Genomic DNA, 17,167 nt, shown 5'->3' on the forward strand with positions numbered 1-17,167 from the left:
TGGCTGCCCAGATAATATAAAGCTTACAAGTTACAGCATGGCCTATTTTTAGCTATAGTCTGTTAACTGTCAACACGTGTCTGTCAACGCTGTAATGACCAACCTTGCATATCAACTTACACAAGTTTACACAGAAGCTCCAATACATATCTTATTGTAATTTATGAATATATAAATTAAATCAATCTTTTATTTTATCTGTTAACATAAACATCCAAGCATACTTTGAATTTCCCTCCGAGTGACACCATAGCAAATATGGCTGCCCAGATGATATAAAGCTTACAAGTTACAGTATGGCCTATTTTTAGCTATAGTCTGTTTCAAAATCATCATAGATTGTCCTATATTTCTAACGAACACTATTTGTACTCATATACACAGTTAATAATTGACACCTTTTGTTGAATAATGATCATACATTTTGACATTGACTTTTTATATTATCATTTGGTGTTATCGAAATTAAGGAGCATGGAACACCATTTATATTTATCTCATTTGCATAATCAAAATTTCCTGAAACAGACTATATCAGGAAGTGTTTGTTGTCTAGAACTTTCAAGAAGTCGGATCCATTATTTGTTGTTTTTGTGAATATTAGTGACAAAAGTGGTTATTTTAATATTTGCTGCGCAGACCTAATGCAGTTTTTAAAAAAAAAATAATAACTTTCAGTAGTAACACGTTTATTGTTCCATTGTACTGTGGCGGTGAAACAAATATTTTTAAAGAAAGATTTTAACTTAAAAATATAACACAAGTGCTTAAGTGCGCAGACTTAGGTGCCACCAGTGCATTTTTTTTATTTTATTTTTTTTTGGGGGGGGGGGGGGAGTGCGGGGTGTGTGTGATTCAGTATCCCCAAATTAAGTTAAAAATCTATTATGGACCAAATCCTAAAACAAAATGACCGTACATGTCACATAATTCTGGGAAATGGAACCTGACTAAAACGATAGAAAGAAGGAATCGAGGGATAAAGATAGGGTGCGTGTCATGTACGTTACCATCCTCCATAAGCCCAGAGCCCATTGTAAACCGCGAACGCTAGAGTGGCCGGTTCGTGCTTCGTTCCCTCAAAACCAGTCTTCAGATTGGAGACGTGACCTGCAATTAACGTTTCAACTTATTAATAGAGACGTTTCGTAGCCACGTTATAAAAGATATGTCAGTAGGAAAAATGGTAGAAAACTCAGGAGAATCCCTTTAGTAGTTAAAGAGCATTAGTGGAATAAAAAGCAATAACTCACTGCTTAACAAATATAAAATGTTATTTTATATGCAACAAATCAAACTAAATAGTGACACTGACATAAATACGACACACACACACACACACACACACACACACACACACACACGACACGAGAGAGAGAGAGAGAGAGAGAGAGAGAGAGAGAGAGAGAGAGAGAGAGAGAGAGAGAGAGAGAGAGAGAGAGAGAGAGAGAGAGACAGACAGACAGACAGACAGACAGAGACAGAGAGAGACGTAAGTGAGCTCAACATACCTTGCACGAGTCGCATTAGCCCGAAGATTAGAATGAACGCCACCGCCGTAACTTTACCCACAGTGGCCAGCAGCTGCACCTGTTCCGCCATCTTGTTACTATACGCGTTCATTACCGCCAGCGACACTGCAAGAAAGTTAGTCAAAGTTTGCTTTGTTTAACGACACCACTAGAGCACATTGATTTATTAATCATCGGCTATTGGATGTCAAATATTTGGTAATGTTCACATATAGTCTTTGAGAGAAAACACGCTACATGTTTCCATTAGTGGCAAGGGATCTTTTATATATATATATCATTTCATGGACAGAATAGCATATACCACGGTCTTTGATATACAACTCGGGGTGCACTGGCTGGAACGAGAAATAGCCCGAGTCCAACGACGGGGATCAATCCCAGACCAACCGAGCACCAGAAGAGCGATTTAACACTGGGCTGCGTCTCGGCCCCCCCCCCCCCCCACCCCCCGTAAGAAAAAACAATAACCAGGCGCGGATTCAGTGAGTGGCTCTAACATTTATTTATTTATTTATTTTTAATGTGTAAAGTATGTTCTACGCTCCATGTTTGATGGAACTGAATCTTTTTAATTCGTTGCATTTAATACGCAGCACTGATTACAACTTGCTTGACGTCGACGTAAACCGTCACATCAGCTGGTGATTGCTGGCCTCTGTTTTCCAGACAACCGGCGACTCGATCGTTGAGTCGCTATTAAAGGTACATTATCGAAGTTGAAAAAAACGGAGGCTTCTCGCAAAAAATATTTATTATTTTTTGCTTTGATATGTTAACATTATATTTTCAACTATATACCCAAACAAAAATTTACAACCAAATAATTTAATTTACTAGTACAAAAAAAAAAAGAACAATCTTTAAAGGACGACCCGCGGAAATAGTCGCGTTCAGTTGAGGTGAACACTTCGTAACGTTATGCCATGTGGATGTTAACAACAAGTTTACTGACTTTGTGCAAATCATCTGTTTCTGACGGCTCTATCGAAGCTGCCAAAAGTCATCTTGCCAAAATTGGTGGATTTTCCGATTTCAAAAGATTTGTTATGACATAATAAGAGGATTCAGAAAAATCTAGTCCTACTGCATGCGACCGTTTGTACGATGTGAAAGCACGTTACGATTTCCATATTCCCTAATTATTTATGCAAAGTGTGCGATCGATGAATATGAAGGTAGTATTAAACCAAATAACATCCGGCTGGGTCAAACTTCGAGATGCACAATGCCAGTAGTGATTGGTGATAAATGTAAGTATGTTTGTATTTTTTAATAATTAGTTTTATCTTGGCAAAACATGTAATGCAATTTTATTTCATCAAGTACCACTGTCAAGAAGCGTTGGGCTTGAAACATGTATGGGGTATCTCTGAAATGAGCAGCTTAACCCCAATTTTTCTTATTTACTTTAAGGGTGAGGGGTGGTAGTACTAAACAAAAAAGGAAACTTCCGATTTGTACATAAAGTATTTGTTGTGTTAAAAAATTCATTGTGTAATGAAATTATATAGGTAGTATTAGCCTTGAGCTGTATTATCAGGATTCATGAATTGTATCGATTATGTTTGCACTGTTAATCGTCGACAACGTGAAATTCAATTTGCACGTGCTTGCATGGTTCGACATGTCCCGTGTAGTATTCGGTCAATTTGTTTTACTTGTCTTACTGACATTGTTGTCAAGTGAACGAAAACGGTTCAAAATTTGTAAAAAAAAAAAATTAACGTTTTTTACATTGTAGCATTTTTAGTATGCCAAGAATACCCAGTAATTTACGCGAACGGGCGATTGGCATGTTTGATGCTGGCATGTCGACAGAAGACGTTGCAAGGCATGTTGGGGGTTCTAGTCGAGCGATACGAAATCTTCGAACGACAGGAAGCACCAAACGACTTGCCACGTCGTGGACGTCCACGTGTTACAACGCGTGGTCAAGACCGCTATATCATGAACACGCATTTGCGCAATCGATTCCAAACTGCCACTGCTAATGCTGCTAACACACCTGGGCTTCATAATAACCGAATCAGTGGGCAATCTGTTCGTAATCGTCTGCGGGAGAACGGTTTACATTCACGACGTCCTTCCGTTGAATGCGTTTTAACGCAACGTCATCGTCTAAATTGTCTTAATTGGGCACGTGTACACACTCGTTGGATACGGCGACGCTAGAATACCATTCTTTTTTCGGATGAATCCAGATTTTCTTTACAACGTGGTGATGGCAGGGTGCGCGTCTACCGTAGGAGAAATGAATGCTTTGCGGACTGTTGTGTTCTTGAACGAGATCGTTTCGGGGGTGGGGGTTGTGTTATGGTCTGGGCAGCCATTGCCCATGGTTATCGTTCACCACTAGTCGTCATTGATGGCAATTTAAATGCTCAACGTTACCGCGATGACATTCTCGCTCATCACGTCATTCCTCTGTTCCATAACAACGCCAACATCTCGATTTTTCAGCATGATAATGCCACCTCTCATACAGCTAGACACTGTAAATTTTCTTAGGACAAATAACATTGATTTCATTGATGACTGGCCCGCTAAAAGTCCTGATCTCAACCCCATCGAGCATATCTGGGATAGTCTGAACAGACGATTGAGGCGTCGTCCCAACCCACCCGCTAACGTCAACGAACTTCGTCAAGCGCTCATTCAGGAATGGAACAATATTCCACAGGCAGAAATCAACACTTTAGACAATTCTATGCGCCTGCGATGCACTGCAGTGGTCAATTCAAGAGGTGGTCATACCCGTTATTAAGTGTGGGTTTTTTTCTCTTTTTTTAACCCCTACCACACTTGGTCAAAATGTCTCCCAGTTTCTGTTAACCTATGGCCATGATTTTTGCACCAAACGATGCATCATGGAATACTCTTTAAACGCATATATAACAATTATTCCCCCGGTTTGTTTTCATCAAGTTATGTTCAAGCAAAATTAGCGGAAGTTTCTTATTTTGTTCAGTATATATATATATTTATATATATCCGTGGTGTATATTATGACGATTGATACCCTGCATGTAGTTTTAGCCACATATGTTACTATTGTCGTTTATGGCATTTGATTTGGTGGAATACATCATGAAACATAAAAATAGGGAAACAAGGCACTTAAAACTACGACACTGTACCTTTAATCGATAGCCGTGTGCCAAGAATAAGTTGTTACGCGACTGTCGGCGTAATTGAAAACTCATTTTTAAATTTAAGTTATTTTTGCGCATCCGCATTTTGGCCATAAAATTAGGCATTAATTTGTTCGTACGATAAGAAGTGTACACAAATGTGTGTAACGTAACCATCATGTGGTAGTAAACTAGTAATCACTACATATCGTCAATATTCATGTACGCCCCGCCCGTCACCGTTTATCTTTGAATAACGCGGTGTTAATGTTTGTTTACTAGTATGTATTGTATATATAGACTAGGTCGTTGTTAAATCTACACTACCCATACACTGAATAGTTTATCAGGACTTACTGCACATGCATTGTACATACTTCTGCCACCAAGCCCTAGATATCTATAGAGAATAGGCGTCGGAAACATGGAGGGGGCAGTGGGGTCATTGAACCGCACTTCTAAAGGTAATACATTAGCCCCACTTAGTCCTAGTTAAAAGACGAATCAATATATATATATATATATACATGTATATATATATATATTTCTGTCTGACCCTAGGGCTAGATAAATCTGTAAATGGCAAACAAAATTTTGAAAATTACGAGTTATGACGCCAGTCGTCGTAAAACCCGAGTTATGACTTCACGCGTACGTAGAAATCGTCTAGCCCTAGGGTCAGACATATTTTTCTAGCTCCGTGCAAAAGCTCGATAACCCTGTCCAGTGGACAAGAATTGGTCTGTCTTACATGGCTAGGGATGGGACAAATATATATATATATAACTGCCACCCTAGTGTTGAAACAAATCCTCTATTTCGGGCAAAAAACGATCGGGATTTTCGGGCAAACTGAGATGGCCTGAAACCTTTTTACCATGTTTTCTCATCATTCTACCCCAATATAAGTTGTAGTCCATGTAAAAATGCGTAGTGATTCGTTTGCATCACTATATAGCTGTTTGGCACTAATGCTAATTAATGTTAATAAATAGAGGATTCGTCACGAGTATTTTTTAATATGGAAAATATCAACCGAGGTTGATATTTTACATATTAAAAAATACGAGTAGCGAATTCTGTTTATCCTATAACACTTCTAAAATAACATTCTAATTAATGTTTCAGTAAATCACAGTACTAAAGTCGCCGCTATCGATAATATGACGTCATCACGATTAGCACAGATTAGTTTGACGTCACGCATTTTAGACAAATCTTTGAAAACGTTACGCTCAGGTAAACTGGTCTTGTTGGCTTGTAAGCAAATGACCTATCCACAGCAACACATTACCTAGAGACCTTGTAAATTTGCATACCATTATTAACCGGGTTAATAAAGTAAATTATCACATGGGTTTATGACATTGATATCATGGGTAAGTTATAGGATAAATGTTGTTATTCAGATTTGGGCATTTTCGTTTAATTCGCGCAAAAAAACAGCCTGTCCCCCTAAACAAAATTGGTCCGTACGCCTATAGTTGCTGGTATCTTTCGACGCAGATGCGAGTGCGAATAATGTTTACATGCACATATACCACTAGAGTTTCAAGCATGTCCGTCCTGGGGCCTGTCTCTGGATAGCCAGGGGCTTGTCCCGGGACAGAAAAAAAATTAAGCGGACAATTTTGAAATTTACATCCAAAAATTAATTTTAATAGTGGGCCTTTAAAATTTTGATGCGCATCTCTAATATAATTAATAAAGAAAATTCTACTCATTAAATCTGGTCGCTAGATTAGATCGGGTGGTCAAAAAGAAATTAGATAAGATGGAAGGGGGTGGGGTTTGGGAAGAGTTGAAAATGGGCAGAATTTTGAAAATAGCAATTAGTAAAAAAATTAATAGAATTATTATTATTATTTTTTTTTTTTAAATGTTACAAGCCAAAAATAAAAAGAATTGACTGCTCGGTCGAATATTTATATAATTTGGAGCATTTTTGAAGGACAGTCCAAAAATAAATAAGAGAAAGAAGAGAGGATCGGACTATTTAATAATATTAAAAAACAGAAAGTAATTTCGACATAAACTTTTGAACGAAGGTCTAAAATTTTAAAGTCCGATCTATATGTCCATGTGAGTGGCCTCGTTACGGCCGTTAGGGTGCAGAGCTTGTAGGGACGAGATGGGTTGCATCCCGTCAAGAAAAACCCTAGATTGTCAGTCAATAGACGTTGAAGGTGTAGTGCTGTGCTGAAATACAGATCTTGAGAAGCCGGATCCGTCTGAACGAGAGAGAGTATCAGACTAGGGTATAGTCCAGTCGTCATAGGTTGGTATACTGGTGCGGACGGGCTCGACTCCGGAGGATACGAGATGGTATCACAATAAAACAAAGTAAAGTCTAGAAAAGAGTAGTTGGGGCCGACCCGGCTTCCTATTTCTTCTTAGAGTTGGGCGGTCAATCTTCCAGTGCTGCTAGGACAGGCTCGGACATGTAGAGACTAAACGCGAACAACCGTGTCGTTCTGCAGAATGGCCGTCATACAAGTCACGAAAAAAGCCAGTCAACATGGTCAAACGGAAAAATGACGTGGAGGCAAGGAATCTCGCTAAAAAAGAATCCAACCTGGTGGTGCAGACTGTAGAAACGAGAAGCGTTCCAGCGTTCAATCAGTTCCAATGGCCGCATACATCCCAGTAAAAAAACTTCACTTCGCTGATAAAAACAACAAAAGTGAAGGATCCCCAAGTCGAGCCGCGAAAGCACGTGCAGTGTGTACTTACCGCGACGAGCTCCAGACTGGGAATGGATGCAGGTATTAAATCAAGTGGAGAGGGATGTTCTTATATTTGAAAAACAAAAATAATAATTTGCAGATAGTAGCTTTTGATCATGAGGTTGAGAGGAAATTATAAGTTTTTTGTTTTTTTCTTAGCTACTTCGAAATATTAGTTGCTGAAACCAACTGCTACCAAACAGGCTGTTGAAGGGCGAATCCAGGATTTCACAAAAATTTTTTTTTTTTTAAAAGGGCAAGTTTGAGTGTGCCGGAGGCAAAGGAGCCATGTTTCCAAGTTGGTGGGGTGAGATCTGTATGTTGGATCGGGTGTATACGCCCCGAAAATATTTCAAGTAAACATTGCTAAGAGAAGCGTTTACAAGGCAATATAGTGTTGTTGTATAGTGTGGATGACGATTCTTTATTTAATGTCATTAAAAAGATAACTTCAAACGGGCTGGGTGGGTGGGGGGTCACGTAACCCCAATTACTTCCATCTGGATCCGCCAATGCTATTTTATTCAATTAGAATTAAAGGGTCTTTCAAATTAATTTTCCTACGCAAACAGGACAGCACACACCATGTTATTTAATATTGTGGTCTAAAAATTGTTGTTGATTCTCTTATTTCAGTCAATGGGTAGGTGTAAACCACTTGCACCGACCAGTGATCCATAACTGGTTCAACAAAGGCCATGGTTTGTGCTATCCTGCCTGTGGGAAGCACAAATAAAAGATCCCTTGCTGCTAATCGGAAAGAGTAGCCCATGTAGTGGCGACAGCGGGTTTCCTCTCAAACTCTGTGTGGTCCTTAACCATATGTCTGACGCCATATAACCGTAAATGCAATGTGTTGAGTGCGTCGTTAAATAAAACATTTCTTTCTTTCTTTCTCTTATTTCAGAGAGAGATTCCGCTGCCAAAAAAACAAAAACAAAAAACAAATCTGCTACGAAAACATCCGATGTTAGCCGATGATAAATACGGATTGCGCCGAGTTAGTTTCTCACCTAAAGCTGTAATAGCTAATATTGTACGGAGAGTCTCCGGCGGTCCGCAGCCCTCGAACAAAGCGTCGGCGAAGTAGTCGGCAAACGCCACACAAAACACAGCCGTCCCGACAGGCTCCGCGGCGGCAATTCTCATCCAGGAGTACACAAAGGTGACGACCGGGCCGAACGCCTCCGAGATGTAGGCGTACTCCACCCCCTCTTTCTTAACCGACTCGCGCAGTTCCGTGAAACAGAGGGCAGCTGGAAACAAAACAACAAGGAAGACTAAAGGCGGCGTCACACGATGCGAGTGCTTCGTACGAGAATAGCTAATTGCATAGCAACCGATGAAATCGTGATATTTGTCTTGTCAGTCGGCTATTCTCGTACGAGGCACTCGTGTTGTGTGGCGACGCCTTAAGGTAAAGGTTACCTTGTATAATAATGTCAAAGATGAATATTCGATTTAAAAACTAATAATAATAGTAAGTTGTCTGGACATTTTCTTAATTGTAGGAGTTGGTACTAATGTACTAAAACAAAGAACCACGAAAGAGGTTATATAATAATTTGAAAGATGACTATTTAATTTTCAAGGTTATGGTGAAGGTCATGGCCAATGACACGGTCAGAATTATAACTAATGTAGTACTCCTAATCAAGCTTTTACGAACCAGACACGGACATAAAGATGGCTTAAATGCGAAATTGATGTTGTTGCTGTTGTCGCTGCTGCTGTTGTTGGGCCGCTGCTGTTACTGTTGCTATCGTTGTTGTTGCTGATGTTGTTGCTACAGCAGCAGCTGTTTTTGGTTTAGTACATGTAATTGGAAACTTACCTAAAGTACTGAATACTCCGCAGGCTGCCCATATGACCAAAGATAACCCCACCGACCCTGCCCCTTCCAGTACTCCCTTTGGCGAAGTGAAAATCCCAGGCCCTGTAAAAAACCAAATGTATAATATTAGCATAAAGCACATTATCATATATTGCTTCTTCAATGACTATACATCATTGACCGTGATAGTTTTGCCTTATCTATGGAAAAGTATAGATCCCTTTCTCTTTGTAGCTTTTAGATGGATTTCGTCCTCTGCCTCTCCCGCTCTCTCCTTCCTTCTATATCTCCATCTATACGCTCTCTCTCTCTCTCTCTCTCTCTCTCTCTCTCTCTCTCTCTCTCTCTCTCTCTCTCTCTCTCTCTCCCCCCCCCCCCCCCCCCCCCCCCAGAGTTGTGCTGTATTTGGCACAGCTATGCTGTAGGACGCAAAGGCGAGACTGCAACTTTAACTACGTCCCGGACACAGATAAGCTCGCCATTAATTTTGTTTTGTTTTTTGTTTTATCAGGCTTATTTACTCACTTGTTTTTAATGAGATAAGGCTGAAAGTTGAAGGATGCGAGGAGATTGACGTCGATCCATGAGTGAAGGTTCGTGAGTAAATAAAGAGTCACGAGACTAACAGCTTAGCCATTACACCTTTGTAATAGTTTGCAAAGACGTAGGAAAACAAAGCAAGATAGGCGCAGAATTAGGCGCCTGTGGCCGCCATCCCCCTCCCCCCCCCCTCCCCTCTTCCGCCTGCCATTTTGGTTAAGTAATTAATTTTAATTTTCCTTTGTATTAAGGTGAGTTGGTTGCTTTTTTTTTGCTTTTTTTTTGGGGGGGGGGGAGGGGGTGGGGGCGGGGGATCTTGGGTTTTTTAAACCCAGTCAAAGTACATTTCAATGATGTCATATGTCCTCCCCAATATTTAAAAAACCTTAGATTCGTGCCTAGAATTATCGTTTAAAGGTTTGTGGTTCTTTAACAACTCTGTATGATATTTCTGGAAACTGCTCCTTGATGGGGCCCAATAGCCGATGTATTTTTCGTGCTGGGGTGTCGTTAAACATTCATTCATTCATTCATTCCTTGATGGGGAATATTAATTTTTGCACATCTACTTACATGAACTTTATTTCTGGATGTATAGATGCATTTGCGAATTTTAGAAAGTTAAAGTTAGTCTTGTTTAACGACACCACTAGAGCACATTGATTTATTAATCATAGGCTATTGGATATCAAACATTTGGTAATTTTGACATATAATCTTAGAGAAGGAAGCCCGCTATATTTTTCCATTAGTAGCTAGTGATGTTTATATTGACCATCCCGTATACAGGGTAGCACATACCACGGCCTTTGATATACCAGTGATGGTGCAGTGGCTGGAACGAGAAATAGTCCAATGGGCTCACCGACGGACATCGATCCTAGACAGATGAGCGCTTCCCCACTGGGCTACGTCCCGCCCTCTTTAGATATTCACGTGGCACCCCATTTTGACGTTTATACAAGTTTAAACCATAGAACTACTTTACACACTATCGCGCTTCGCCGTTCATATCGAGTGTAAAGCGGTTCTGTGCTTCATAGTTGTATGAACGTCGAAAATTATCATGTTGAATTATTATAATTCCATATGTATAACTATGGTATTAACATAAATTGCTGTGAAATAACAGTGTAACAAATTTGGTTAATCTACAAACCTGTAACACATTTAGATAAAGTTAAAATTGACCGAAACAAACGTTTGTGACGTTGAAACTGGGAAATACCTTAGAAAAATAGACTAGAGCTCGTCTACATAACAATTTCGTTCCAGCCAGTGCACCACGACTGGTATATCGAAGGCCGTGGTATGTACTACTCTGTCGATGGGATTGTGCATATAAAATATCCCTTGCTACTAATCGAAAAGAGTAGCCCATGAAGTGGCGACAGCGGGTTTCCTTTCTCAATATCTGTGTGGTCCTTAACCATATGACTGACGCCATATAATCGTAAATAAAATGTGTTGAGTGTGTCGTTAAATAAAACATTTCCTTCCTTCATAACAATTCACACACTACAATAGGTTCTACACGGAATAAGGGGAATCCCCATTCTGCGGTTCGCCTTTTTTCCGTCAGTAGCCAAATGAGGGAATTCTCAAATAAAATCAATTTTAAACAATTAATAACATTTGCTGATTCAACATTAACAAATAACATTTAGTGCAAGTGTTTACCGATTGGAATTATATCTATATTTGGAGTTAGTTGGCGGATTGCTACGACACTTGTAAATGTATTAGTTACATATCAAAGTGTTAATTTATTTAGTGATAGGAATTGATTTGATGTGACCGGCCTCGGTGGCATAGTGGTTAGGCCATCGGTCTACAGGCCGGTAGGTACTGGGTTCGGATCCCAGTCGAGGCATGGGATTTTTAATCCAAATAACGACTCCAAACCCTGAGTGAGTGCTCCGCAAGGCTCAATGGGTAGGTGTAAATCACTTGCACCGACCAGTGATCCATAACTGGTTCAACAAAGGCCATGGTTTGTGCTATCCTGCCTGTGGGAAGCGCAAATAAAAGATCCCTTGCTGCCTGTCGTAAAAAGAGTAGCCTATGTGGCGACAGCGGGTTTCCTCTAAAAACAGTGTCAGAATGACCATATGTTTGACGTCCAATAGTCGATGATAAGATAAAAAATCAATGTGCTCTAGCGGCGTCGTTAAATAAAACAAACTTTACTTTTTTTAGTTTCTATGAGCGTTTAGACTGGATCCCTGCTTGCGATCCGGCTAAACTAATTCGAAATACATTAGTTTCTATGAGAGCGTTTAGACTGGGTCCGTGCTTGCGATCCGGCTAAACTAATTCGAAATACATTAGTTTCTATGAGAGCGTTTAGACTGGATCCCTGCTTGCGATCCGGCTAAACTAATTCGAAATACATTAGTTTCTATGAGAGGGTTTAGACTGGGTGCGTGCTTGCGATCCGGCTAAACTAATTCGAAATACATTAGTTTCTATGAGAGCGTTTACACTGGGTCCGTGCTTGCGATCCGGCTAAACTAATTCGAAATACATTAGTTTCTATGAGAGCGTTTAGACTGGGTCCGTGCTTGCGATCCGGCTAAACTAATTCGAAATACATTAGTTTCTATGAGAGCGTTTAGACTGGGTCCGTGCTTGCGATCCGGCTAAACTAATTCGAAATACATTAGTTTCTATGAGAGCGTTTAGACTGGGTCCGTGCGATGTGTGCGTCTGAAAAAGCATGCTGCCAGCCGCAATGAAATCATTGTATATGGTTTATATGAATCCAGTATTCTAAAACGGATACAAAAACATAGAAATTTCCACTTTATATGTTCAGTATTACCTAAAACAAGCATTTTGAAACCAACTGCTAAGTTTTAACGGTAAACCAGTACTGGTTCTAAAACAAATCGTCTACATATAGAATTTCATGATATAGGCCAAAGCAGTTCACACTGCCAACTTTGCATTGATAAATTGGCACATGCGCACAAATCACTGACGTTTCTATTTTTATTATTTCCATTTTCTATCTCTATATATATGATATATACTTTATCATTGCAATTTTTTGACCAAGATAATTTATGTCACAAACTGTGTAATAGTGCGACACCAACGGTTCCCTCTATAACATGGCAATTATTAGTGTACTATATTGTACTATATCTGCAAATGATCGGGTATCACCAAATGAATTTAGTAGCCATATATTCACAGAATTCCAATAAGGACAAAAAGATTGCTGTACAACAAAAAGTACTTTATTTTAAAACTACACCACCCAGTGCATGATTAATGACCAAATGAATTTAGTAGCCATATATTCATAGAATTCTAATAACGACAAAAAGATTGCTGTACAACAAAATGTACTTTATTTTGAAACTACATCACCCAATGGTCAAGTACCTAACAGTAGATTTTTCATTACATACATGTCATGTATTCAGCCTCTTCGCTTTCATCCTCCTCGTAACATTGAGTAAGATTGATTTTATGTGCAGCGGTTGTTCGAACATTTGTCCAATGGAAGCTACATAACATTATATTATAACAGCTGTTAAACACCCACATTTCGAATCCAAAAAGGGCTCTTTTTTTCTTCTTTTTTTGAAAAGCTACCACGAATTTGTTGCAGTTAGAAATAGCAGAGCCTAATACGAGCAATTTAAATGAAATAACAACAAAATAAAATACAACATGTACAAGCACAAATGATACCCCGAAAGGTAATCCTAAAGAAACCACACAAAAAAGAAGAAGAAAAGAAACAAACGTAGCTATTAATCCTATGCGAGTACGCTTCCTCAGTTCGTTGTTAAAGAAAACACGGCTCATGCAGCAATGAAGTACATGCAAATCAATTAAACCCTTCTACTTCCCGGGACATTTATTATTCGGCTTACCGGTACTACCCAAAATAGGATTTTCCACTTCCTGGGCCGACACCTCGACGACCGTCCACACAATATGCTAAATATTGCGTACAAAAACGAATTCCCTAAATACAACGGAAATGGACGTCGCCATCTTTGTCACTTAATACAGAAGTATATATAGCTTCGGCTATTGAAAGCTGGCTGATCTTTGGACTTAATTTAGTCACAGCCCCAATCATATAGTTTTACGCGGGCTCATGATATGGTTAATATGGAAATGATGTCATTCATCAATCTCCAATTCCTAACATTTCCATTATGGTGGAGGTGGTGGTTGGGAGGGCCTAGGGAAATGAATTACAAATGGGGCGGACCTTCCCTTCTACTCTCCTCCGACATACATACCACATTAACCAGACATACGTTATTGCCAATATTCTACTTTGTACGTCATCATTTGTAGAAACCTTTTTTAACCCTTTGTTTAAACCCTTTTAACTTCTTTGTAAATAAAGTTTATTTATTAAGTAGTTTTAGCTAATCATCTGTATAAACGTTTTTAACTTTTAAAACATTAAAAAAAATAAAAATAAACACTCCCCCAACCCTCTCGTTTCGAGTATACAGTTTTTGGCTCTAGTCAGAAATCGTGCTCGAAACGAGCGTGTTTTAACATTAAATTGATATAAGCACGTTAATTCCCGACATCTGACCTGACAGTCATTTGTGGGCATACATACATACATACATACATACATACATACATACATACGAAGGCTGGCTATCTAAATGAAGGTCGTACTGTGGGGGAAAGGCCTGTGGTAAGCACGAGTTACATCTAGTAACATAGTGTGACACCCTATAGCCGATGTATTTTTCGTACTGGGTGTCGTTAACATCTATTCTGATGGAAAGAAATAAGGGAACACATAAACAAAACCAGCAAACAATGATAGCAACCAGAAGCCTCATCCATAGTATCGGGAAGATAACTGTGTTTCTCACATTCGATTCACATCACAGACAGTCAATCCCACATAACATCTTTGTGTTGTTATACAGACATTACTATCTTAGTAGTGAACTAAATTTGGTCTTAAATGCCACATGTATCCCATATTTCTTTCCATCAGTATAAATAAAAACATTGAAATAAATGAATGAAGCAATGAAGGAAGGAAGAAATAATTAAGTGAAAATTTTAAGTAATTAATAATTAAATTAATAAACGAAAAGATGAGTGAACTAATGAACGGACGGACGGACAATCTTGAAGCTTGTACGTACCAATAATAGTTGAAGCGATCAAGGATCCGCCATATAGAATTCCAATTTCTTTTAGAATCGGTTCGTCTGTTTGGGACTTGGCAGGGAGGTTGGCAAAATCTACTTTTTTAGGTTCGTGGTCCACCTGGCCCGACCCCCGGGTCACCCAAACCCCTGGCTGGCCATTCGTGGTGGCATGCTGGGCCAAACATGAAGTTCGCCGCTTTGTCGAAACTAAAACAGAAAAATAGATATACAAATTAGAAAAAAATATATACAGGGAATCTGGCATTGGGGTGGTGGAGAGGGTGGGTATGGGAGGGGTATCCCCCTCTTGCATATGGTGTTGCAGGGGTGTTCCCGCTTGAAACATTTTCAAAAATATTTAGTTTCGGGCAATATTGTCAGGATATTAAACAGAAAGAACACGCCCCTGATTTAAAATCATTTATTGACTCTAATTTAAATTTAATTTAATTTAATTTTGTTAATTCAGTTTATTTTATTTTTATTTAAATTTTATTTTTTATTTTAATTTAATTTAATAAAATTATAATAGAAATGTTATAACAATGATAAAAAATACAATATAAACTATCATCATCATCATCATCATCATCATCATCGTCATCTTCACTAAACACGATAATGTCTGAAAATATATTAATAGTTCTATAAATATTATTATAAAATAACGAAAGTCTAAATAACTTTTAAGATGAACTTGAAATTATTTGGACTTTATTATTAATAATAAAATAACATACATTTAATTACATACATAATATACAATTGGACAGTTATTTCCTCCAAATGTTAACATAACCTTCCATTCCCTCTGTTCCTCTGTCTCCGTCTGTCTGTCTGTCTGTCTGTCTGTCTCTCTCTCTCTCTCTCTCTCTCTCTCTCTCTCTCTCTCTCTCTCTCTCTCTCTCTCTCTCTCTCTCTCTCTCTCTCTCTCTCTCTCTCTCTCTCTCTCACACATACACACACACACTTAGCGGAAGTTGAAGCTAACGTACCTCCAGAAGATTCCATGGTTCTTTGACAATGGCGGTGTTTCACTTACAGAGTACTTCACCACCATTCATTATCTAAATACCCTAGTTATCGTTATCATTTATCATTTAATCACGTTAGAAAATCATTTATCATTTACCTACGTCACATCATTCTTTCGGAGCTCCATTCATGATTCGCGTAATTTCTCACTTGCAAGACATCTGGCGACCTTGACCTTGAAGGTAAAACTGCAGTCAGTGTCCGCGTCGTTAAATCAGGTAATTTAAACATTCTTCCACCCGTATATGTCCATATCAACGTAGATTCCTTCGGGGGGGGGGAAAGAAAAGTTAAACTGCGTACGTAGAAACCGAAGAATGGCTTGTTTTCGTCTGGTTTGGTCGTTGATAATCATAACTACATGTATACACTTCATTAAAAGTTAAGCATATTCTGGAATGTATATTGTGGCCAGTTCAGGTTTCTGCAAATGCGCATAACAGCAGTTACTTGTATTTTTCATTTCATTTTAACTTATTTTCGTGCTTATATTCAATTAAGGTTCAAGCACGCTGTCCTGGGTACACACCACAGCTATCTGGGCTGTCTGTCCAGGGTCCATATTTTCGAAGCAATCTTAGCCTACAAAATCGTAAAATCATCATAAGCTATGACGTCACTATGGCGTGTGCTGTAGTGACGTTACACCCTACGATGATTTTACGATTTCTTACGACTAAGATAGCTTCGAAAATATGGGCCCAGGACAGTGGATTAGTTGTTTGTGGTCAGTGAGAGAAAAGAGGGTGTAGTGGTCTTACACTTACCCATTGAGTCGTTAAAACTCGCTGTTGGTGGGAGCCGCTACCGGGATGCGAACCCTGTACCTACCAGCTTTATGTCCAATGGCTTAACCAGGTAATGCAAGCCTGCCTTCAGCCACAGCGAGCAACGCTAACGTTCGCGGACCGTTCTGGGCCCATATTTTCGAAGCTATCTTAGCGCTACGAAATCGTAAAACCATCGTAGGGTGTGACGTCACTACAGCACACGCCATAGTGACGTCATAGCTTACGATGCTTTTACTATTTCGTAGGCTAAGATTGCTTCAAAAATATGGGCCTTGATCATTCGGTTTAATGTGGAGCGCAAAAATTAGTCTAGCGTACACTTTACCTGCTCTTAACGCAGAACAACTCTTTTTCCACAGGACGCCAGCAGGTTAGGATAGTTTTGCTGCTTAACGAATGTGACATGACGAAAACTGGTC

The 17,167-nt window shown here is 39.2% G+C and overlaps 1 protein-coding gene across 1 annotated transcript in view; it reads right to left on the bottom strand.

Moving 5' to 3' along the window:
* Positions 1–15,933, bottom strand: part of LOC121389092 (b(0,+)-type amino acid transporter 1-like) — a 32,767-nt gene extending 16,834 nt beyond the window's left edge. The window contains exons 1-6 of the mRNA XM_041520707.1: positions 15,918–15,933; positions 14,917–15,129; positions 9,227–9,328; positions 8,406–8,648; positions 1,512–1,637; positions 1,011–1,110 (exon numbers count right to left, since the gene is read on the bottom strand). Coding sequence (XP_041376641.1) covers positions 1,011–1,110; positions 1,512–1,637; positions 8,406–8,648; positions 9,227–9,328; positions 14,917–15,129; positions 15,918–15,933 — 800 coding nt within the window. The remainder of the gene's footprint in view (positions 1–1,010; positions 1,111–1,511; positions 1,638–8,405; positions 8,649–9,226; positions 9,329–14,916; positions 15,130–15,917) is intronic.
* Positions 15,934–17,167: the final 1,234 nt, after the last annotated feature.

This window comes from Gigantopelta aegis, chromosome 14 (genome assembly GCF_016097555.1).
Source record: "Gigantopelta aegis isolate Gae_Host chromosome 14, Gae_host_genome, whole genome shotgun sequence".
Classification (NCBI taxonomy): Eukaryota; Metazoa; Mollusca; class Gastropoda; order Neomphalida; family Peltospiridae; genus Gigantopelta; species Gigantopelta aegis.